The 24,701-nt window shown below is 37.6% G+C and overlaps 2 protein-coding genes and 1 long non-coding RNA gene across 5 annotated transcripts in view; 1 reads left to right on the forward strand and 2 right to left on the reverse strand.

Moving 5' to 3' along the window:
- Positions 1-75: 75 nt before the first annotated feature.
- Positions 76-6,399, reverse strand: RNF7 (ring finger protein 7). 2 transcript variants are annotated; one of them, XM_080409634.1, is made up of 3 exons: positions 6,096-6,399; positions 2,833-2,880; positions 76-1,369 (listed from the first exon to the last, which is right to left on the reverse strand). In XM_080409634.1, the coding sequence occupies exons 1-3, from the start codon at positions 6,264-6,266 to the stop codon at positions 1,313-1,315; spliced, it is 276 nt and encodes a 91-aa protein (XP_080265760.1). In that variant the 5' UTR covers positions 6,267-6,399; the 3' UTR covers positions 76-1,312. The 2 variants fall into 2 exon arrangements, with proteins under 2 accessions (XP_080265760.1, XP_080265759.1); XM_080409633.1 differs by having other exon boundaries at positions 6,089-6,399.
- Positions 6,400-6,558: 159 nt separating this feature from the next.
- Positions 6,559-18,682, forward strand: LOC308072568. The gene is made up of 2 exons (XR_013931708.1): positions 6,559-15,674; positions 16,367-18,682. It is a non-coding gene; the product is annotated as an uncharacterized lncRNA (long non-coding RNA).
- Positions 18,027-24,701, reverse strand: part of RASA2 (RAS p21 protein activator 2) — a 51,496-nt gene continuing 44,821 nt past the window's right edge. For both annotated transcript variants that reach the window (XM_080409626.1, XM_080409627.1), the window contains exons 21-24: positions 23,746-23,954; positions 22,435-22,538; positions 21,652-21,841; positions 18,027-20,481 (exon numbers count right to left, since the gene is read on the reverse strand). In XM_080409626.1, the coding sequence (XP_080265752.1) occupies positions 20,451-20,481; positions 21,652-21,841; positions 22,435-22,538; positions 23,746-23,954 (534 nt within the window). In that variant the 3' untranslated portion in view covers positions 18,027-20,450. The remainder of the gene's footprint in view (positions 20,482-21,651; positions 21,842-22,434; positions 22,539-23,745; positions 23,955-24,701) is intronic.

A 24,701-nucleotide genomic window follows, 5' to 3' on the forward strand; every position in this document is an offset into this window, starting at 1 on the left:
ATACATCTGCTGAGAAACACATTAAACATTCAAGGTAACTTTGAAGTAAACAATGATATGCACATAATATTGCCACAATTTCACCCAGGTTTATTAACCATTTTATTAAGCCTGAATTTGTTACAGAAAAAGCAGTAATTCAACCTATTACATATATTAAAAAAACCCCACAGCATATGTTCAGATTAACAGTAATTACTATGGATATTTAGGGAAAAGACAGTGTCAGAGACAAGCACTTAAATATTCATAAGAAAAAAATCATGATTCATATAAAAAAAATTATATATCACTGTTTTCCACAAAAATAAAACAATGCTTTCTTTCACTTCCAAAACATTCTAACCAATAAAATGATGGTAAAGAAATTTCTATTAAGTGATTTTTCATTAAATCACAATTTAACAGTTTTCCCTAGAGCTAATCAGTACCAACTTTCCTCAGAATATTTAAATTATCAGTTTTGTTTGCTTTCTATATTTGTCAGCTAACCAATGACATTGTTTATGTCTCTAGTTAACTAATACCAAATACGTGTCTTTGTACAAAAAGTCTCTGGATTAAAAATACATGTTTTCCCGGTCTTCAAGAAAAATATAAATAAAAAAGATATTCATGTGGTTAAATTTTAATACTATGGTTGCAGAAATAATGCATAGGATATAATACAGCAACAGACAGAGATACAACAAAACAAAGTTTTCTACTGTCATAAAGAAAACCTAACAGAAATGTTTAGTAGAGTGTGATGGAAAAAGCACATGGCATATGCTTTACACACTACTCATTTTAGATCAAAAACCAGAACTTACTAAGAAACTCACCAACTGTGTTTTTGCATACAATGTTACTTAAAATGAACAATTTCTTTATCCTGACAGTAACCTATTCAGGGTATCAGACTTACAGGTAAGGCTACCCTTTCAAATTAAATAAACTATATTTAGGGTTTAACCTGCACCATCACATTTCTGTGCTCTGATACAGTTAACAGTCAAATCGTAACAGATAAATTTGTTAGTGTAGTGTCTCTTTTTTCAGTTGTGGAAATAATCTACAATAAGACTGACCATTGCCTTCTCCTACAGCAAAGAGCATACAACAAAACCACACTGATCTTGTAGAAGAAAAGCTAAGTAAATCATGCCGTGATTGACATTCCATTATTCTGTATGAGCAAATGTCGTAAGACACACACTATTTTCAACAAGTTCAACAGAAAAAAATTTAAAAATTATCTTCCATTGTTTTTATTTGCCTATTCTCTGGACTACCCAGTCCTGCTGGCAGAGGGGACAGCGATTATTCTGTTTCACCCACAAGGACATGCAGCAATTGTGGAACGAATGATTGCATTCTCCCCAAACCACTGAAAGAGAAGAAAGAACATGTTCCAGTCACACTCAGCTGCCCAACCAACACCTACAGCAAGGTCCAAACTATCATTCTCAGATGTTTATAACCACTGCAAGCTTTAGAGACAAAAGCGGGTCATCGTTGATTTATCCACTGAGATTGGATTATTATGGTCATTCTGATGACAGTCCTGTCATTAATCCTTGTACATACTTCCCATTACAGAAACAGAAAAGCATATATTCATACCTTCTTGTATAAAGTGACACAGTTTTGTGAATGTACAAACACATTTATCATTTCTGCCCAGGAAGTAAGTGCAACTATTTAAGTTCTTCACTTCACCTTCCCCAGTCCCAAAATATAACCAATGTACTACTATCACACAAAGGCACATGACCAAATTACCATCTGAAATACAATGTTTAAACCTAAATGTATGGTATCAAGGAGGCACATTTGACACAGTATATAGCTTCAAAACATGATCTTAGACCACAAGTTATTCATAGGCTATGCTTTTTTCAACACAACAAAAAGCGCTAGCTGTTGCCCATCTACTCCTGAACAGTGTTATTTACTTTGCTTTCATTCCCTTACTAGTGCACACTTTCCTTTTTGGAATACAAGGGTGATGTAAATTAATATGTTTTTTTTTCTCTCATTATCTTAAAACAGGACACTTAACAAGCCACTTAAGACACCTGGAACAAGAAATTCCTGTTCCAATTAAAACAATCATCAAAACCAAGAGTGGATTAAGTTTGAGACAAACTTCAAAACAAAAAGAACAAGGGCATGGAAAAGCTGGTTTAAAAGTTTTTAAAGGTTTAAAGCAAACTCTTTCAGACAATTTTTACTATTTCAAATTTAAATATATCACAATTAAGTTAAGATTTGCTTTTACGTACATGAGTAGGCAACTGAAAATACGTTTATGTTTAAACAGCATTATTGCAAACTCAAGTGATTCCACTTTTTCAAATGAAAAGTTAATAAATGAGCAATTGCTTCCATTATGTCTGAATTAAGAGTGGGAAAAATACCACTGTCTAACCCAGATACATTTATTTCAGAACAGAGGATTTTTATCGGTATTACCATTGTGTCATCTGGCATGCATCTTGGGGGGGGGGGGGGGGGAAGGCAGCCTTTTCCTACCCACTTCAAAAGTGTACATCATGTTCTCCTCAACTATGCTCAGAGTGAGAGAAACTTAAACCTCTTAGCTGCATATGTGTTAACTGCAAATTTGAAACCGTTTTGTTCTACAGGATGTCTGAAGGGGAAACTAATTTTATTAGTACTCAAAAATAAAGCATAAATTATTACTAATGTAAAAAGATGACCCAATGTAGAATGAAACACCAGTTGACTTTCGAACATTAATAAGAATCAGTGTTCCCTTAAGCTTTAAAATGCACCCTACTGAGATAAGTTTCAACTGAAAAACAAGCGAATGAAATCACTACATACCAACACAATCTTCTTGTTTGTTTTCAGCTTGACATCTAAGACAGGCATCTAAAAGTAAACAAGAACAAGACCCAATTTGATTCTCAGGATTCCATCTTAAGAACAGGTTTGTCAGAGGAAAATATAAACTCTAAAACCAATTTGCAAAGGTAGAAATACCAAGTTTTGATGTCTAGTTCAGCCCTTAACATGAAATAACATCATCTAAATTTTAGCACCGTGCACATGATAATAAAATATATATCTGAAAGAGATCACAAGGACTATAAACTGTCCTACAAGTGTTGTTTACTTTCCATTGCTTTGGTATTTTCATAACTTCTCCTGAAAAAAAGCCTTCTCTATTTTGTAGATATTACAACCAGCAGATTTGTGCCAAGGCACTCAGGCATATTAAGACCAGAGCCAGCACAACGCCAAACCCTAATTACAGGACTTTGTTTTTCAGATGTCAGCATCTCCTTTTAAGGAAATCATTCACAACTTTGATTTTTTTAGGCTGTACATCTCTCGCCGCAACACCCAGCCCCTACTACTTTTTTATATAGTAGTTTTCCTTACTAACTACCTGCATGTAATTTTCACGTGTCACATACAGATGTAAACATATTGGTCAATTTGATAATATAAATTAATAGATAAACATATTTATCATCTGTATGCACTCCAGTCTGTGGCTATAGGACTGGATGGCAGGTTTCAGGACTTTACACAGAGAAGTGACAACTTCCTGGCTTAGTACCACGCCACACACGTACAGTGGAAAAATGCCTTCTTTTCTTTGCCCTCACATGGGCTGCCGTAGACGTATGTGCAAATAGCATGCACAACAGTGTTCAACTATTACGGAAGCAAACACATCTTTATCTCCTCCAAAGAAAAGGTAATAGTTTAAACAAAAGTGACCCATGGGTAGCACCTGGCCTACATGTCACTAGTTGGACAATTATTTTCTAGAAAACAGAAACATAGTATGCTACAGGAATTAAGATTTGAGTATTTTTGCCTTCTTTGCCGGATACGGCCAGTACTTGGATTCATCTGCCCAGACATTCCTCATTTTCTCAGGTAATGAAAGCCAAAAGAGGACAGAAACTCTGAAACAGTATCTTCCTCACTGAGATTAAAGTAAGACACGTCAATGAAGTTTCCTGTTGTCTGTTCCTGTAATTTCTATCTCCGCACCACTTAAGGGCCAAGCTGCAGGGAAGATTCAGGCAAACTCCTTCATCTTGTATCATGGTACGTCAAAGTAAACTGATCAGGGATCACCTCAACAGGCAGGGCAGTAAGCTGGGGCAGACCAGCAGCCACTCTTAAAGCAGCTTTCCTACCCCAGCCCTAGATTTGCAGTTACAGAGAAACAACACAAAGTGCCAAGGATAGAAATCACGGCGACCATACCAAGGTAAGCTATCCCCACTCCTGCATCATAACCCTAAAGATGTCAGTCCGAAATGTTAAGCAAATTAAGTCAGTATGGCTGCAGTCCTGCCCTTCCCAACCAACGTCTGCATTTCTGCTTCTTTCCCTTGTACCTCTGTGATCCTTGAAGACCTCATTGGTTCAAGGAGTTAAACCAGTAGAAAATTAAGCCAGGTAATGCTTCCCTCCCTTGCAAAAAATCAAGCAAACTTTCAACAAGTGCCAGCTTAAGTCTGGCACTGCCTCCCACCAAAGGTTACTGCCGACGCAGTGGCTCTACAGGAGCCAGAGCAGGTTTTGGCAGGGTCAACAAGAAATTGCTAAACTCAAGTCAGTAATGATCAAGTTTCACATTCTAACAACGTGGTTTGCTCTCAAAAAACAGTTACCAGATTCTTCTGCTAGTTTTAGATGAAAAGTACTCCCTGGGTCTAGTTATGAAAAATGAGAAGTTAACTTCTTTCTTTTATATACTTTTGTAAAAGCTCTGGGTAAGATTTTGTTCATTTAAGACTGGTTGTTTTTTTGTTTTTTTATAGTGCCCTGTTAAGAAATATATTCTTAAAATTATGGCTTACATGGTAGATAAAGCCAATTTCATACTTCTAGGGTGGTGTCCATTCACCATATAAAAGCAGACAATCCTCAAAACACGCTTATGCAAATGGTAAATCTCCCACTGCTTCAGTCTGGGCTGCACGTTTTTTTCTTCCAGTACATCCCTTTACCTTTTCTGTTCCACAGAACATTCTCAGTAAAAACACGTCAGAGATGACAGCATTGTGTCTCCTTTCTGTTAAGCCAAAACCCGACTGGATTTGCAGTATCACGGTGCCTGGACCTACACAAGCAAGGTGCTGCGGCAGGAATCTTGGGTCATTTGTGCTGCCAGACTGTACCAAGCCCAACTGAGAGGTCTTATGCCTAGGGTGACTCAGCACAATAGTAAAAATTGGGTATAGGTACACAGCAGAGTTTAAGGAATTTTCAAAGACCCAAGACAAATATCACATTTGTAAAAGGTATCAGAAAACAGTAATCACAGTACACGCTGAGGCTGCTTTCCATCTCCAGAGTTAAAACCCAGGTAAACTAACCCCTTTTCCATAGATTTTTAAGTACGTTCATGTGTGTTAAACTGCAACAGTAATTAGAAGGCTTGGACAAGTGTTAAGACACTCTGGATTAACCGATTTGGAAAAAGAATTTTTATATACATCCACAACTGCTATAAAAAACACAACACAAAAACCCAAAAACACAAATAAAAAAATAAAATAAAAAAAACCAAAATCAAGAGAACCCCTGACCCCCACAACAGCTGCAACACATCTAGCACTCAGGCCGGCTCAGCAGCAAGGCCCTGCTTGCGGAGCTTGCCAGCCGCCGAGAGACGGGCTCCACGAAGCAGCCGCCGCCGTTACCGGGGCCGCGGGGCCCGCTGCCCGCCCCCGGGCCCTGCCACAGGCCCGGCCGCCCGACGAGCGCCGCGGCCCAGGCCCCGGCGGGGGTGGCGCAGGGGGCTGCCCGGGGCCGGCCAGGGGAGCCGCTCCCCCGGCAGGTGCGTGCAGCCCCGCGGCCCAGGCCCAGGCTCGCCCAGGGCCGCAGGGCCCCCCTCCTCCTGCTCCTGAGGAGAAGGCGCGGAGAAGGAAGAGGCGGCGCGGCGGGGGCAGCCCCCTCCCGCCGGAAACCGCGTCTCCCTCCCCGCCCGCCGTGCGAGGGGAGGGCGCGGCGGCCACCTCCGGCCCGCGAGTCGCTGCAGCGTCGGCGCCCCCTGCCCTGCGGCGCGGGCGGCGGCCATGGCGGCCGGGGCCTGGCGGCCGGCGCTTACCCATGACCTGCACCCGGCAAATGGCGCAGGTGTCGCACTCCACATCCCAGCTCCACATGGCCACCGCGTTCCACTTCTTCAGCGAGAACATCTTGTCGGGGGCGCCCGCCTTGGAGCCCGCGGAGCCCGTGTGCGAGTGGGGGGCGCCCGGCTCGTCCCCGTCCTCCACATCGGCCATGGCGGAGGGGCGGGGAGGCGGCGCCTGGCGGGGCGGCAGCGCCACCCGGCGCCGGCAGTAGGCCTGGCCCGGCCCCGCGGCAGGCCGCAGGGGGCGCGGGGAGCCGGCGGTGGGGCCCGCCCGCCGTCTCGGTACCTCATCGCTTCGGCAGTGAGGCGACACACGCCCCGGGGAAGGGGCCGCAGAGGGCGGCAGCCAGCCCCTGCCCCCTGCTGCCACCGGGGGAGCAGCGGCCCCGCGCACGGCGGCACACCAGCAGCTCTGCCGGGGGCCCCGAGTCACCCGGCGGCGGCAGCCGGGCCGGGCCCCGCGGCTGCGCTACCCGCTGGGCCGCTCCCCCGGCCGCCCCCCGCGCCGCCAGCAGCAGCGTTATCCACCGACATGAACTTGGGACATTCCTCAGCGTTCAATCCCTGTTATTTTTGTTTTTCATTGTTCCTGTATTTCACTGTGTACACACCAGGAAAATGCCTCTTGAATTCCTCCTTCTGAAAATACCACAAATACCTTGCAGTCAAAGTTCTCAGTCTCCAGTATCTGAAAGCCAAGTCCTGTTAAGAGAGCAGTCATCCTTCATGGAAATGGTCAGTTAAATAGGGCAGCTTTGTCTGAGTGGGATAGTCTCCATTTATTTGGCAATTTATCAGCTTGAATTTGCAAGGAGACAAAAAAAAAAATCAGAAAATAGGTGAGAGTTGTGAAGCACTAGGGAACTAAAAATTTGCTAAACGGCAATTTGTGAAGTGGCTGTATTAACATATTTACCTATACAACTACATACATCTTAAAAAATGGAGCTTCGATATGTGGATAAGAACAAAGCTAATTAATGTACATCATTATATTAAAAAATAATAGAAACTTGTGTTTCTTTTCTTATCTTTACCCCGCAAAAAGTATGCAAAATTGACTTTTCCAAGACAGTGCCCTGTCTCTTTAAGCCTAATTTAAGGTAAATTATTTTTAATTTTATTTTTTAGATATTTTTATTTAGAAATATATTTTATTTATAAATGTATAATAAAACTTTAAATTATGTTGATGTTCACATACAAATTAAACTTCAAAGAGACAATGTTCTATTTAAAGTTAGGACAAACAAATTAACTGAAGTAGTAAGAACGCAAGTTAGAAAGAGTCCACCTTTCTTTTCCTTTTCTCATGACTTACCAGTATTTCAGCTACACAAAAGCTCTCCTATCACACTGCCTAATTGATCAACTACATTCAGAGCACCCGATCGGGCCCAACAAACCATTTTCCTGGCAGCTTTAGATACATACACATCACTTTTTTTTGTACATAGCCTAGGACATTTCTACAGAGGTATACCCCCAAAACATGAACATATCCCATCAAATACCTTGAACAGGAAGGATCAACGAAAAGACGTTACAGACATGCAGGGACCATACCGGCTCACCTTAGCTTATCCACAAAGCAAAAAGCTGAAGGCAAAAGTCTCCTCTAGCCCTGAATCTGACCCTTGTGCATGCATACACACACCCTTTTAGTTTCTGATTAGTTCTTTGCAATTTATCAAGTCTCTGACCACACTGCAAAAGTCTCAGTATGTCCAGATTGGGTTTTGGTGGTTGGGCTGAACTTAGAGCATTAGCTTGCAAAGCCAGATGACGCCAATCACGTTTATATTGCTGGTTGAGGCAAGATCTGAAGTGTGAGCCAGCTCCCACCTGTACTGTAGAAAAATCAGTGGATTCTCTATTCATTAACCCACTATTAGAACCAGAGTACTTATTTTCACTGTTCTATACTAGTACCGGTCCAGTTCTGGATCTACGTCAGACTGTGATGCTAAGCTTTAAAAACTAGACTGAGTCACTGCTTACTAACTTGAAAAATTGTTTCTCCCACTACCATTTTAAAAAGATAGTATCTGTGCTCAGCAGAAATGCTGCTGAGTTGAGGTCTCAAAATATTAACTTCTTTGTTTTGCCAACTTTCCTGCAGTAACAATTGCTGCTGGTTGTCACAGCTGGGTTACATATGATTATAAAGGCACAGGAACAGTGATGTGTAAGAATATCATAAATAAGAGTACAGAGTAAAAAAAAAAAAAAAAAAAGAGGTATTTTAAAGGAAATGACAGGCAGAGACAGAAATTTCATTTCTTAATCCCCTTTTGCCATTCAAAATACCATTCCATCCAGAAATGTAGTTTTTCTTATGAAAGAAAGAACTATAATTTATCTCTGTGTAATTCAGCTCTCAGATGCTAACAACAAGAAAGGAATATGCACAAAAATAATGTGAATTTTAAAATTAATTGGGGAAAAAGCATTTTTGGATAACTTGAATGTTGCGATCCCTAATCAATCCAAGATTTTCATATCGGGGAACTAGAGAATCTTTATTTGTAGCACTCTAAAGTTCCTTACCTTCAGTTAAACAATGTTAAATTATAAACAACTTTAAAACTCACGCTGGTTTGATGCTCCAAACAAACTTATTTTCTGCTTGCCTAGTATAGCAGGCATCAGAATTCAAGTTGCTGAGAAGGAAAGCAGCTCCAAGTTCATCCTGTGGACTGTGTATCATCTCTGAACGAATTATTGTTAGCATAGCAAACGAGTACACAGTGCCACCATCCAGCTTTGAAAGTGATTTGGAATAATACAAAGTGTGAAGACAAATAAAAACTTTTCATATGTAATCGCACTTTTTTAAAACCAGGGAAGATTTTGTGCAAGATTAGAGTGCTTTTATGCATTTTTAAAGCATTTTTTATGTTTAAACAGGACACCTAGTTGGTGCCAAATTGACATTCCTTATTGTCCTACTTTCAGCTGGGATAGAGTTAATTTTCTTAGTAGCTGGTACAGTGCTGTGTTTTGGATTATTTAGTATGAGAACAATGTTGATAACACACTGATGTTTTAGTTGTTGCTAAGTAATGCTTACTCTAAATCAAGGACTTTTCAATTTCCCATGCTCTACCAGTGAGGAGGCACACAAGAATCTGGGAGGGAGCACAGCCAGGACAGCTGACCCAAACTAGCCAAAGGGATATTCTGTACCATAGCATGTCAGGCTCTGTACATAAAAAGGGGGGAGTTGGCTGGGGGCCACTGATTGCTGCTCAGGGACTGGCTGGGTACTGGTCAGCAGATGGCGAGCAATTGTACTGTGCATCACTTGCTTTTTGTTAGGTCCCATCCCCCCCTGCGTGTGCCCCCCCCCCCCCCCCCCCCGAGTTTTAATACCCTTTCTCTTCCCTTTTCCTTAGAATTGTTATTTTTATTCTATTTTACTTTATTTCAATTATTACATTATTTTTAGCTCAACCCATGAGTTTTATCTTTTCCTGATTCTCCTCCCCATCCCACCTGGGCAGGGGGAGTAAGCAGCTGCACGGTACTGCGTTGCCATCTGTGGTTAAACTCATGAAGGATGTTCTCTAAATACAGAGTATTAACGAGCAGTTCAGTGCAAATTTCTCCAGCTGCGAATCACAGCTTCACCTGAATGGACTAGACTGCCCTCACTAAGGGGAGAGGATGACTAAATCCTCCACATTTCCCACGACTGCTGACAGAGTAAATCACACATTGTGGCAATGGCTTACATGCTGTGCACCTTGGCCACAAAAATTTGGCCTTTGATACTGAAGTAAAAATAGTTCAATCATATCAATACTAAAGATCTTCTGTTTCTACATTAATCAACTATCTGTTCAGAAGGACCTATCACTTACTTGGTAACACTATTAAACAACATGTGAATAAAACCTTCTGCGCTTACCTCAAGCTGATACACACTTCTCTCAATCCACACTGTCCAATTCCGAAACTGGCACAAGCCCACCATGGAAAGAACAACTGCTATTTTCACATTGCTGAATCTCTGGTTTAGCCAGAAGCAAGAGATGTATCAACTCAGAAAACCCACCATATGTAGCTGGTCTGATACTCAAGCTACTGCAATCATTATGGTAATATAGCAGCGTGTGATGGTAACATGGACTACAGCATACACACTAAAACCCCCTGATTACTCTGTCTCCCAATCAGACACATTACAATAAAACAAAACTGAAATTAAAAGATTTAGATGCAAAATTGCTTGTTTTACCTAAGTATGTATCTTACCAATGGGCCCCTCTCAACAGGTTCTCAACGGCTGTCAGAGAAAATTTGAAAAGATCAGTGATACAAAGTTGAAGTAACTACTTTCTAGTCATAAATTTGTCATTAACCTTGAAAATTCAGTTATTCGTAACTCATCATAGTCTTTTTTCTCTCTCTTTTTTTTTTAAGCCGTCATGGCACATCTGAATCTAAATTACTGGGACTAGGTATAATCCACAACAGTTTAAAATTAAAACTGTTTTCATAAAACTTGAAAAGAAAATGTATGCATAATTTTCCTTTGATTCTTATTCTGTATTCTTATACCTTTTGCATGGATGTTTACATTTTGAATATATCTGTTCCTGAAGTAAAAAAATTCTGAAATTCAAGCACATTTAATTTCTGCCTCCAGAGATTAAAAAAAGCCTGTTGTAGTAACTAAAAAAAACATTTACACAATTTGCCTTGTTACCTCCAATTTTTCTTAGCAGGGATTAGATGGAAACGATGCAATTCTCCTTTTCAGTTCTAAGAGCTCATAAGAGCAAACTATTACTATAATTAAGTTTGGGTGACGTCAAAACTTTGTTTTGTCAAAACTTTGTCAAAAGTTTGGGTGATGTCACACATTTGCTGTACACTTTGCAAATGCAAATTATAAAACACACATTTCAATAATTTAGCAATGATAATTTTAACCTGTAACTGTTCCTTGAACTTAATTGCTTCATGATGCTGTAAAGCAGTTTTTCCTGCACAGCTGGGAGGTGGGCAGCAAAACAAGGGGCTCAAATATACAGGAACTGCTCTGGATGCCTGTGGATTGAAATAAGTCAGTAAAATATCAAACATGGTCATTAAAAAAATTACAATCCCTTCTTTTAGCCTCCTCTCCTCCTCTCCTCATGAAAGAGGCCATCAGGCATAACCAGCTCCTTTGCAAAGCATGTCAGTTTAAATGAGATGCAGTTCTGAATTTATTCCAAAACACTGGGGTATTCTTTGACAGAAGAGAGAATGCTTATGTCAAACACTGTTTTCAGTATTGGGATGAAAGAGGCGTTTTGAAAACTAGGTTTTTCAAAATAGAAAGAAGGTAACTTTTGATTTGGTATACCCTTGGCTTGCTTTGTCTTTCTACTCCTAAAAATAAAACCTGCATTTTTACAGTGCAATGCCAGAACTTACATTAGCAGTGTAAGTTGTAGAGCAAAGATGATACAGGTACCTTTAACTCTGTCCATATTGCTTTATAGAAAATCAAATCACAGTTTCCAAACGAATGATTATTTTATCACCTAAAGAGCTGTATAAAAAATTTCAAGCTGTTTTCGAGAAGTATTGTCCTGGCACTCTAGAACATGTGTCCCCTACAGCCACACAATGACATTAAGGAGGTCACACGTGAGAGAGTGGCATAAAGTATTACAGCTCTTTCAGTGAGCTTTCCCTATGTACTTTGACACTTTTTAACTGTAAATAAAAACCTAATTATTTCTGAATGGGCAGGGGAAGACTGCATTTGCTTATCTCATTCAGACTTTACTGAAAATGTTCCAATTTGAGTATCTAAATATAGGAACTTGAACCAAGCTCCTTTCAGCCCATCAAGTGATTGCTCAGCTAGGATTATAGCTGCTCAGCCAACTGCGTGCTATAGAATGGGAAAAAACCAAACTTGTTTGGCAACTGCAAATAGGGATGTATATAATAGTAGGTATCCAAATTTGGAATATTTTTTTATATTACACAATGTATAATAAATTAAATTTCTGCAATAGTTTCATAGTAAGGATGTAGTGTAATTCATCAAGGATTGACTCTGGATTCTGATTGCCTTCATGTCAAATAATATGCATTCAAAGCTCCAAGTATTTGACACCCGACTTACACCATTGCCATCAGAGTTTTCTTTTCACATTCCTAATCCCATTTCAAATAAATACACAGATTTATCTTCACCTTATAAAAACATCTTCATTCTCTATGTACCTTTTCAGACTCTGAATATTGCACAGACAGTGGTTTGGAAGCATGTGCAATGCCTTTCATAGATTTCCACAAATCTTTTGAAAATGGAGGTATCTGGAAATGACCTGACTTTTGTTCTTTTTTTCCTTTCTTCCTTCCTCTTACAATTTAAGAGATTTTTGTTGTTTTTTCCACAGCTTGCTTACTCTGAAACAGAACAGAATATTATTTTTACTAATAACAGAACTGTTATGGAAATGTCAATTTTATGATAATGCAAAGAACAGTTATGTAAGTACATGTGTATCTTGGCCAGCTAATGCACGTGCAGGATTGTATTACCACACTTAACTGTTTGTTCTGTCAATAGACTTGAGTCTTAAGTACTGTGTCAATTCATCTGCCAAAGAAAAGAATTAAAGTATAGTTCTGTGCCAAAACTATACCTTAAACTCTACATATACCTCTCTGCCGTTTTACCAATATGAATATGCGAAACAGGGATATTAATGGCCAGGGCTACTAATACCATCGTGGTTATAGCAGAGACCTTGGCAAGGGCAGACAGTGGAGCTGCAATAAAGGAAGACAGCCCAGGAAATTAGCACTGTATCAGCACACTAGCTACCCCCTGTGACAAAACTACTCTAGTAGTTCTTAAGGTTTTACTGAAGCTGCCTGATGCAATTGCCAAAACAGAAAATAGACTTCAGTGTTACTATATACAGTTTCTGTGAAAGAAAAGCATGAAGCAGGCATCCAGAAACCAAAAGAGAAACCAAAATATGAATTTGGGAAACAATTGCATTTGTGGAATAAATTGCATACCACTTTTACACTGAGAGGATGCCACTGGAAGGGAGACTGGAAGGGGAGGTGGGGAAATCACATAAATACATTGCTACCCAGAGTAGCAAATGCAGTTTAACTAAATGTACATCCCTACCATTTTCCCTATGTTGCCACATCGATATGTGATTTGGCATGAACTTGAAACTCCAGAAGTGAGTTCAAAGTCAGAAAAGTAACAGTAATTCAGATTCTTAAATGCATCGTGCATTAAGCGAAACAAATGGACCTCATGACACCTAATATATAGAAGGGAAATCCTTAAAGAGGCTTTAGAAAAAAACCCCACTATTGATCACTTTTGCATGGAAACCTCTCTGCTTTAATGGGCAAGCCCTGTCTCACAAGAGACTAAGTAGGTCCTGACTCTGCTGAGATGCTACAGTCTAAACCCTTGGGACTTCTTCATTCCTCATACAACACCCCAGCTTACACACCATTCCTTCTGAAGCACAGATTTAAAGCCAGTGACACAAAACCCCCAGACTACTTTATCAAATTCTATACCAGGTTCTTGCTTGCCAGTTGTTCTACCCTGGAGTAAATCTCAGCTATTACCATTGTCCCTGGACAGCATGGATTTTCAAGTCAGAAGCTTGTCTCATATTCCATTTATTAATTTTTTAAAAATTAACTGTGAAGACAAAATTACGTGTATTTTAACTGAGATTAGCTGTCTAAGAATGAAACTGCATTCTGAACTGAAAACCGAAACCCAAGTTACATTGTTTTGTTGTTATGAGGCAGCATACCCCCCCCTTTTGAAATATTGACACTTCCTAGAGATCCATGAGGTAGTGCAGTTTGTCTTAATATTTTTGACATCCCACCAATAAATACCTAGATTCTGCCTAGTATCATGATAGACCCCATAAGCCACTGTTAGCAAATTCTTCCCTCCAATCCAAAAAAGACCCCCACAACAATCCCCACAAAAACCCCAAATGCCCCCACACACCCTCCCCCAAGAACACCAGCAAAAGATGCCACACAGAAACTTGCCTTATGGAAACTCGCTTTATCACATGTCTAAATCACTGGAAGGTATTGCATGTGTGAAATTTATCCTCTCATCATTCACACTTGCAGACATTATATCCTGTGTACCATATCACTCAACACATTTTTTGACTTTGACCCACCTTCCTACTTTTAGATTTTGGCTAAGGCAGTACCAGAATATACACATATATAATTTGAATACATACACAAATAATTAAAAAAGCCAAAAACCAAAGCCACATGAATGTCGTACCATAACAGAATGGTCTGACAGGGGAATATTCTTGACAGGAATCTGAATCAACTGCTCAGAAAGAAGCTAGAATTATTTTGGCTGTTACAGAAATCATTGTATGTTTTGTGTTTAAAAAAATTAGATCTTTTATGGAACTCTTCCAGCAGTACTGGAACTCATCCTTGATTTTTTTCGTTTGTACAGCTTGATACTTTATTTAATATCTCACATCTAGGACTAGGATTATTTCTGTTGTTTCAATTTTAAGATACTTGTAAAATCAATCAGGTAATCTGTAACACGTTTGGTCTAATTTATACTAGGGTAAATTAGCAAGATTAGGAGAAAAGGTGAGAGATGGAAAGGTACAGGACTAAATACAATTTGTGAGGTAAATTATAAGCTATACTGCATCATTATCAGATTGAGAAAAGGCTTGCACGATCCTCTCAGCTCACACTGTCACCCTCTGGAGCATGATTCTACATGATTAAAATGACCAAATATTAGACAGTGCATTTTGCCTGCATCTGGCACCACTTAAATACTTTTTAGTTACAGAAACTACAGGGGGAGTGCTCCTTTCTCTTGGACTTCTTAAAATTTGCATTGCTATACAATACATAGCACCTTGACATCCCCCAGCATAGAAAAAAAAAAGTATGAATTGTATATACTTGCCCTTTTTTCATTAAGTACTTTAAAGGTCTATGGATGAAAGATGCAAGATAAATTTCAGGTCTAAGCATTACTGTAGATAACTTTTTTTTTTTTTTTTGGGGGGGGGGGAGTTTCCCTCTTACTACTTCTATCTCTGTCACCTCCTTTTTGCCATCTGATGAAGGCTTGTTTCTATATCACCTAGTAACAATGTCATGATATCCAGGAAAAGCAAAGGCTGAGCAGACTAGGCTGAGCAGGCGGTGTTAAACCCTGTGGAGCTCCCACCCCTAAGCTTCTTAGCCGGCTACCAAAGTAACCCTTCAGGAGGCACAGTTCCTGCATGCTGATTGAGGAGGAAAACACTGTGTGAACACAAGCCTGGCTGGCTTTGAAGCCTTCTGTTGTTTTACATATATATATATACACACATACATACACACACACACGCATCCCTCAAGACATCATCTTCTCTTTCTGCTCCCTGACACAGTGGAGTTTGTCACTGAAACACCAACCTGGAGTACAGCCTGGGCTATCTTGCATTTTCTGAGAAACCAGAGCCGAAATCTTCTGGAATCACTATTTCAGAGGCACCAGGTAAGAGATTTTTATCTGTAAGTCTTGAATTCAAGCCATACAGTAGGTTTACTTTAGCTGTTCTATGATTCTTTCAGCTTTTTTCCCTGTGTAGGAAGAATGACCAAAAATACAGGATAAAAATGGGGAACAACATCACAACCCCTTAAAGCAAACTAAGTTGTCTGATTGGATTTAAAAAAAAAAAAATAAATCACACAACAGATGTTTCTAAAATGAGAATATTACATCATTTTTTTGTTAAACTGTTAACTAGACTTTATATAAAACTGCCACAGCATTGGCAAAAGCAGTTATACCAAAAAAATTATGACCTCAGTTAAAAAGGCTTGGTCATACAACTTTATGGAACATTGTATTAAATAAGATTTATATATGCATCAGTTTTGTTATTTTCCATAAACATTTATTAATGTAAAGAATATTTTAGAAGCAACTCAGCTTCTAAAGGTTGTCTAATCACTTTATTTAAAAAAAAAAAATCTTACAAAGCGTATGCATTTCCCGAACACTGCAGCCAGTTTTTTTTAAAACCTTATTCTGATTGTAGAGCAACTGATTATCAAATTTTTGTCCCTGATTTAGTGACTTTTAAAACTTCAATGTTTTAAGTAATTTAGCTAAATTACAGTCATATTCCTGATCTGTATAGCTCTACTCTCAAACTCTGCATTTTTTTCTTTTCCAAACAGCTGCCTATCTTGTTCCTGAGATTCAGCAAAGTATTCCACAGCAGCAGTCTCGTCACAACTGAACACTGTAACACTGATATAGTATCCTTACCGTTGTTAAAAGGATTTCTAGTTTATTTAAACTGCATAAATCATACAAACCTTGGTTACACATGCTTCTGTAACTACTTGTAAGAACCAAAAGTAAATTGCATGTATTTGTCTATTCTGCTGAATGTTGCTCTTATTTGTTAGTGTGAGCTGTTGCTTATTGGCCTCATTTTTATTCCACGTGCACGCTCTTTTAAAAACAATACTGAAACTGCCCTTGCCACATCTGAGTAAATGTGGCAAACTTTGTACTTTGAAATACATACAAATGAACAGAAATTAAAGATAATGCCTTGTAAACACTTAGTTTTCCATATATTATTGATTATGTTTATTGTATATATAGTCTATAGTTAAGACAATATGAAAATAAGTATATATGCTCACCTATATATACATGCTATAAGTATGTATTTGCTTGCCAGTTACCTGCCTGTATGATGGGGGACAATGATGTAGGGAACTGTGTGAGAAACCAGCAGTTTCTCTACATCTCACCGATTTTCAAGGAATCCAGAGTCCTAGGAAGAATCTTCTTGCTACCGAGGCCTTATGCACCTATGATTGCTAGCCTAGTCCAGAACTTGAAAGTGTCATCAGCACAGAAGATACAGATCTTAAATGGGAATGCCCTTTTCATGGTTTAGAGAAAACTCATCTTAATGGAACAGTTAGAGAAAGTAGCATATTAGTAGTGAAAAGAATCACTCCGCTATAATCATCACAGAATCGTTAAAGAAAATATTTAACGTCCACAGAAAAAATTCCTCCTATACTTCGCATTTCACCTTGAACTTCCTCTGCTTTCTGCAAATGTATGTAGTGACCATTCAGACTGGGCCTTAATACAGCTTACCTCTGAATTAATCAGAATTAATTCCATAATGGCTGTAAGGCTGCACTGGAACTCCTAACAGGAGCTTCCATACCAGCAATTAAGGACAACAGGACAGCTCTCTGTACAAGGAAACAAAAATCTCAAGAGATTAAAAACACATTTGTAAAAAAGCATCTTACAAAAAAGGCCCATAAGCACTGGCCCATAAACTCTCCCACTAAATCAAGGAGAGCAAGTAGCAAAAAAAGTGACCAGATTACATAAAAAGCAAGATTGAGAAAAGACTTTTTTTTTTTTTTTTTTTAGGTAATATATTTTAAATAGATCTGACAAATCACATAGCTGATACTGGTACACAGGATAGGTAATGAAAGACAAATCAGTAAGCAAGAAAAAGATTAGTCACACAACACTAACATAGTATTAGATATACTTCAATACATCAGACTAGTTGTTGCAAACATTTTAAAAGAAAGTCAAATTACTAAAGCTTCTATGCACACTGTTTTGCTAGATGATTAACTATCACTTCTCTCTCCAAACACCAATCTTAGAATGCAACAATGCTGTAGGTGGCCACACGAGATCACTCAACTTAACTTAATTTTGGGGTTTTCTCCTGTCAACTAGATTTATCTCTTTATACCCAGCTCCTGTACATCAACACCTACATTCAGTCTTCAGAGAAATGCTACCATTTAAAAAAAGCCAGGCCTCACAACACAGTGAATCTCAAGTTTGTTGTAATTTATTTGTGAGTTATTCTCAAGCAATGTTACAAAACATTTTAATGTCTTGATAAGAAAATAAAATTTAAATAAAAATACATTCAACAATACATCATCATAATACAAATCAAAACTAATGATAATTTACAATCCTAACAGAACTAATTACTGAATAACATCATCTTTCTAGACTAATCAAAATGAAGGCAACTTTTATTTATTAATTATCCTACTTGTACCTAATTAAATTCTAGAACATCTACTGCATTTTAAAACATTATAAAATGAAAAATCAAATCTCAATGGTCACAGATATTCAATGGCCTTTGTTTTTTTCCTAGATATTCCAGTACCAAAGCAAAAAAGTGCATATTTTTAAAAAAATGTTGCAAGAGTATACAATTTATTTTTTATAAATTTGACTTTGAAAACAACAGAAAAATGGCTCCAAGGAACAGACACTTCGCCACAAGGTTAATCCATATACAGCAAAACCTAACTTTGACACTCAACCACATTCAACTTGGTTTAATGGCAGCTTTTTATTAATGGCTATTGATCAGACCCAGTTTACCTTGGCAAAACATATTTTTTGGCATTACCATAGTCCCTCCCCCACCCCCAACTTCAACTGTTGGCAAAAAGAAGTCCCTCAGAATACATCAAATGTGTAAAAAAGGAAAAGGCAAAAATGGTTGAGGTGATTCAATGATTGTGACGTTGCAGATACTAGTATGGAATCCCAAATATTCTGAAATTGTTTGTCTGCTATTAAAACCAAATAATTATTCTAACACGTTACATTCACTCCGATAGAGATTTCAGTCCTGTCTTGCCAACTTCCTTCTGTTACAAAAAGCCTCCCTACAACAGTATAGTAAGTATATAGTAATTTAAACAGCTTACAGCTTCAAGCATTGTGGATTTCTATTCTATTTGTAAGTTACATTCCTAATTAGTTTGGCCAAATCATGATTGTAAAAAACCAAAACAAACAAAACCCACCAGAACCAAAAAAAAACCGCACCCACAAAAAGCATCCAACAAAACAACGAAGACCCCACAGCAAATGCTTCAAAAATAAAAGTACCACATAAAGTTATTATTAAAAATAGTATTCCAAGGAGTACCATCGTATTTAATACTGATGAAGCAAAGTTGCCACAGTAATACCTTTGCTTCTTCCTGGTTATATACATTATGTTCTTTCAGCATCAACTTAACTTCTCAGATGAAGTGAGCAAAAATTAATCTTACTGAAGTCAAGAATGCCAGTTTAAAATTGTGTTAAGTGGCAAATACGAATCCATATAACTAAACATATAAAAATATTCACTGAAGCATTGCTTAAAGACAAAACAATGTTGATCATTCAACTGATCATAACAAGCAGATACTACAAAGTATCTAAAAATAATCTGGGATAGTCCAGATATCTAAAGTGCTTTGAGTGATTATAATAGAGATTATTTATTAGATTTGTAGTCAAAAGGTGAGCTGGACCTAGGTTTCTTTTTTTTTATAAAAAAAGAAAAAATCATACATGGGATGATGTATATTAATCAGTACTTAACCACAATCTGTTCACATTTAAATTTTTCTATCTGTAGGCAAACTTATTTAAAAAGAATGTTGCTACCCTGCATTTCTTTTTAGATTAAGAAAAAATATGTACCTTAAGAAATCCTAAAGAAAATAGATAGTGGTCTAATGTCACTCCATATATTACTCACCCCAAATGTAAACAAGAGGTACAACATAAGTTCCCTGATCTCTTCTTTAGTACTTAAAAACATAACTAACACTGGTATCTCCTGTCCAAATTAATTGCAGCATACTGCACGATTTCATAAGACTTCAGCTGTAGATAAATCAAGTCCTGACAACACCTAACACAAGGAAAAAAAAAAAGTCAAATTAATTGAGTGTGAAGCTTCAGATCTTTTCCATGTCATAGTATCTTGGGATTGCTATTTCAAGATCTGTATCAGCAGGGCAGGCACTCATAGTAAACTCATGCAAGTTTGCAGTGTATGTACTGAGAGATGTAATCCAACCAACAAATGCTGTGTGGATTTTCTTCCATTAAAAAGCTTATTTGTTTACAAAGTTCTTTCCAATAAGACAACAATGGCAAAACAACATTTAGATTTATTCACACCTGCTACTTCAAGAACCTTGTACTTCCAAGTTCTTTAGCAAAACGAGAATAAACCTTAAGACCAGATTTCCAAGTCTGTATTTTTCTATTAAATATTAAATAGATTGTCAACACAACTAGCATTTATGTTCATTCTTAAATACTTTGTAAAAATGCATATAACTAATTTTTAAAAAAACAATAAACATCCAGAAACAACATAGAAACCCAAAACATCCAGAACATTTCCAGTTTCTTTTTTCATCCAAGTGTGCCAGTTTGTTTGGGTTAGGAAACTTTTCCAACAATTGGATTTTCTCTGGAAAAAATAAAATATTGTATGTAAATATTTAAGGTTCACATTTGCTTTCTAGTTCTCATCACACAATTTTAATTTACTATGCAAAACTATTTTTTGCATAAGGACCCGAAACTTTAAAAATTCTTTTGTTTTCCATTCTGCTAGTAACCTTGCAGTATAGATAGTGTATTTTACACACTGTACTTCAAATTTTTTGGGACTACTGTCAAGAAACATACTTAACAATGCAAACATTTAATTGCATAAGGAAATAGCAAGATACATACAAAATAGAAGATTACACATATTCAGAGTACTTCCCCCTTCAGCTAGGTGTCACTAGTCTGTAACTCGCATTAAAAATTAAATTTAGGCTAAATTGTGCAGGTCATTTTGGGATGGGCCTAAAGAAAGATGTTTAACTAAGCAAAAAAATCTAAATGTTTACTACACATAACAAATAGATTTGTCTATATTTCAAATGCTAACTAGAAGATCACCCATTTAATTTCTCCTGCATAAATCTTGCCATTTGCCAATTTGAGTTAAACACTAAACTAGGCAAACCAAATCAGGGTTTGAGAATTTTTTTTTTCTGATCTATCAAGCCTTATTTATGCTAAGAAATCAGAAAACTTGCTAGTGGTGTTCCATAGGTATCAGCCAGTATTGAAAAGAACTAAGAATCTGCTCTGGAACAATAACGTACTCCAAGGAACAGGCTTTAACTTCACCAGAAAAGTATTTATCATTGAGTATGCAAGTGAATTACAAACAGTAAATACACTGCATGAAAGATGTTTCTGCGGTGTTTTATCCGGCATGATATTTGAATTACTTCTCAACTGAAATTTGAGATTTTGAAAAAAATTAGAAGGCAGACAGGCAGGGATAAATTTTGTGTGCACATTAGAAGTTAAGTTGCAAGGAAACGACAGTCATTGCACCCACTTATGGGAATCTCAACAGGAACACAGATGAATCCCACACCAGAGGAACTTGTATCTTCTAACTACTGGTAAAAGGCTTCATTATTACAAACGATGTACATTGTTTTCTCCATGTCTTTGTGTTGTCTAAATCCACCTTTAGCTTAATGATCTTCACCTCAAGAAGCCTGGCCTTTTTCTGTGATTTATTTTTTAAAAATACACATTTATGTATGACAAAAGTACGTAAGATACTTACTCACTACCATACTTAGCACTAGAAGATCTCTTCTTTCGGTACTTTTCATGCGATTCATTCAGCTTTTCTACTATATCTATTATCTGTTTCAGTGTATGAAAAGTTGCTACAGAATCTTCAATTGTGAAGTTAGAATAATCATCTGGTTCTTTCCGTGGACCTTGATACACTGCTATACTTCCGCAAGCCTCTACAAAAATTATCACAATTATCCCAATTAGAATGTCAATAATTAACAAACAGATCTAACTCTTAAGTAAATGATGATTCTGAAATTCTGGAATGTGAAGTTACTGTAGGTTATCATAACATGGGTTAACACAAAAGCAGGAGACAGTATCAGCTACGTGTATTTACAGTTCTGTGACTTATTCTCTGGAGGCTGTGTTCAGCATCTTGAGCATCCAGCCCTCTCCAGTTCACATGAACAGAAGATCAGTGCTTTCTTGCAACTCAACCATATTCAACAGAATCCACTCCATCCATACTCAGGGAAAGGACAACGACAGAAGAGCAACTGGCTACAGTTACTGTCTTTGTGTAGACTAAAGATAAATCATATATGCAAATTCATTTAGAAAAATGTGCATGCCTGATGTCTGCTGTAAAAAAATAAGTGAAGAATGTTTGATACCAGAGCACCAGAATGACGAAAATATATTCTGTGTCTCTGTTCTCTATTATTTTCAAATTACTTGCTAAGACACCAAACTGATGTTATGGGCCTAAAGGATTAAAGCTGAAGAGTATCAAATAATAATGCAGAAGAATTATATTGAGTACCTTCCAACTTCTGTAGTTTAGACATGTTGATAGTGAAAAGTGAGTAAATTCTTTCTGTCTCTCTGTCTCCATCAATCTCAATTTGAGTATCAGCAGGAACGTCTCTAGAAGGTGAAAAAAGAGATGGTAGTCAATGTGAGTCATTCCTGAAAGGTTTGAAAACAAGTAAAAACTGATTCTGTTGCAGTGTACTTAGCAGCTTTTTAATGTCTATCATTCACAGACAGCTTCACAATTGCTACACAAAACAGCACCCATTTCAAGTGTTCTAAAGAAACAGGTATATACAGCTTTGAGGGCAGCGAGCACAGCAATACTAAATAGCACTTTTCCCAATGGAATTTATTATTCAGTATGTCCAGAGAAGAAATATTTCAAAAATATCAAAGTAAGGTTAATTTTTATTAAATGACAGTTAAATACTTATTTTAAAATCTACTATATTTGAAAGGTAACCAGAACAGAAGGAGAAGATATATTCCTAAACCAGAACAGTTAAAAAAAAAAATCAGAAAAACAAAACCAAAAGTTATTTAGTGATGGGAATCTTTTGAACTGTTGAGAAACCTAACGTAAGAATAAACCGAGCAACATGGAAGAAGTATATGTATTTTCAGAAAGTTATCTTGTAGGACTTATAATGAACTTTAGAGGAGTGAGATCTTTAGGCTGTAATTTACACAGCCTATCTAGAACAGGTTTAATTTATTTTTAAAAAAATCAGAGCACTTGTTTTCAGAAATCAGCAGCTTAAAGAAAGGCATTAATGCATTACAAAAAGTTACGAATTTTCCTGACATATGTATAAAACTCAAATGATTTGTCATAATCTACATCCAATATTATTTAGCTGATTTTCTTAGTACACTTTTAAAAGATGTGAGGCTAAAATAAAAACAGCAACTGTATAAAACAAAGCAGTGTAATTAAGGAAAGAGACCAACTTCCAGGCTGAGCCCTCTGCAGCAAGGTATTTCAATTATTTCATATAGATGACCTAGGCATGTCATATGTCTCCATTCAGCGCAGCAAATGAATAAACTTAAGCTATTAAATCTACTGTTCTGCCTGGAAAGAAATCAGCCATTCAGTATTTCCAGTTTACATGCTGAATCTGTTACCTTCTGCCTGACAAACAGATTTAGTAAAATCCAGTACTTTGGGCCTTATTAATAAGTCCTGGTTTTAGTAGCTTAACTTGCTAATGTTAAAAGACAAGAAAAGCCTTGCCTTTGATTTTCAAGTTCTATAGGGAATCATACATTATTTGTCCTACAAAACATATATATTTTCATTTGAGAAGCAACTTACGCGGTGCAACGAGCACAGCCCACAGTGTTCTCTGTTGTAGCCTTGCAGCAAAGCCAGTTTCCATTCAGAAAAGCAGAAGGATGGTAAAAACTAAGCCTCTTCTGGTTGCATCTTGTTACCCGGCAAAGAGCTTCTATCCACTCACTAGCTTCTACACAGTTATTTGCTTGGATGTAGAGCGGTTTTTCTCCATGTAGTACTTGAAACATCTGTAGAAGGAACACAACATTATTCTGTTTAGTTAAAAATTCCAGTTATTGAGCAACTTTGAATATATCAAAATAGATTTCAAAGTTCAGGCGATTCAACAAAGGCAAATTAGGAGAAAAGAAGACTTCTGAAGACTATTCACCTCTTTCATTTTACTAGACAGCCCTATTTAGGAGGAAAAAAATCCCAGAAAACAAAAACAACTCCCTTGTTCCACCTACACCATTTCCTCATCCAAAATAGAATCCTTTAAGAAATAGAACATGATGCATTTTCTGTTCTCTTCATTCACATATCTTTTAACTGTTGACCTCAGACTTTATCCTTCATACCCTGAAAGTAACAGAAGATTCCCAGAAGACTCCCTTTGGCCATCGTCAGCCTAAGTAACAGCTGTATTTTTATCACTGCCTCAGAATTCTGCATTAAAAAACAACAGAAACACTGATGTGCTACCAGTCCAGAATGAGGCTGTAAGCAGACAACTGTCTCAGCTGATTAAGGTATTGTAGGAAGTTCTCATCAAGAGGATTAAATCTAAGTTTGATAATATTACATTCCTAGTAGAGTATAATGTAATACATCCTTCCAATACCTTACATAAAAGTGCTTTGTAATAAGGTCACAGTAGTAATTTGGAAATGGGGTCGGGGCAGAAGTCATATCCTCAGTCAGAAAAGTTGGTGCAGGCATCAAAATCTCCAGGTTAAGTTCCATGTTCAGACTACTTGAAAATACTGTATACA

The sequence above is a fragment of the Falco punctatus genome, assembly GCF_963210335.1.
Source record: "Falco punctatus genome assembly, chromosome: 13".
NCBI lineage: Eukaryota > Metazoa > Chordata > Aves > Falconiformes > Falconidae > Falco > Falco punctatus.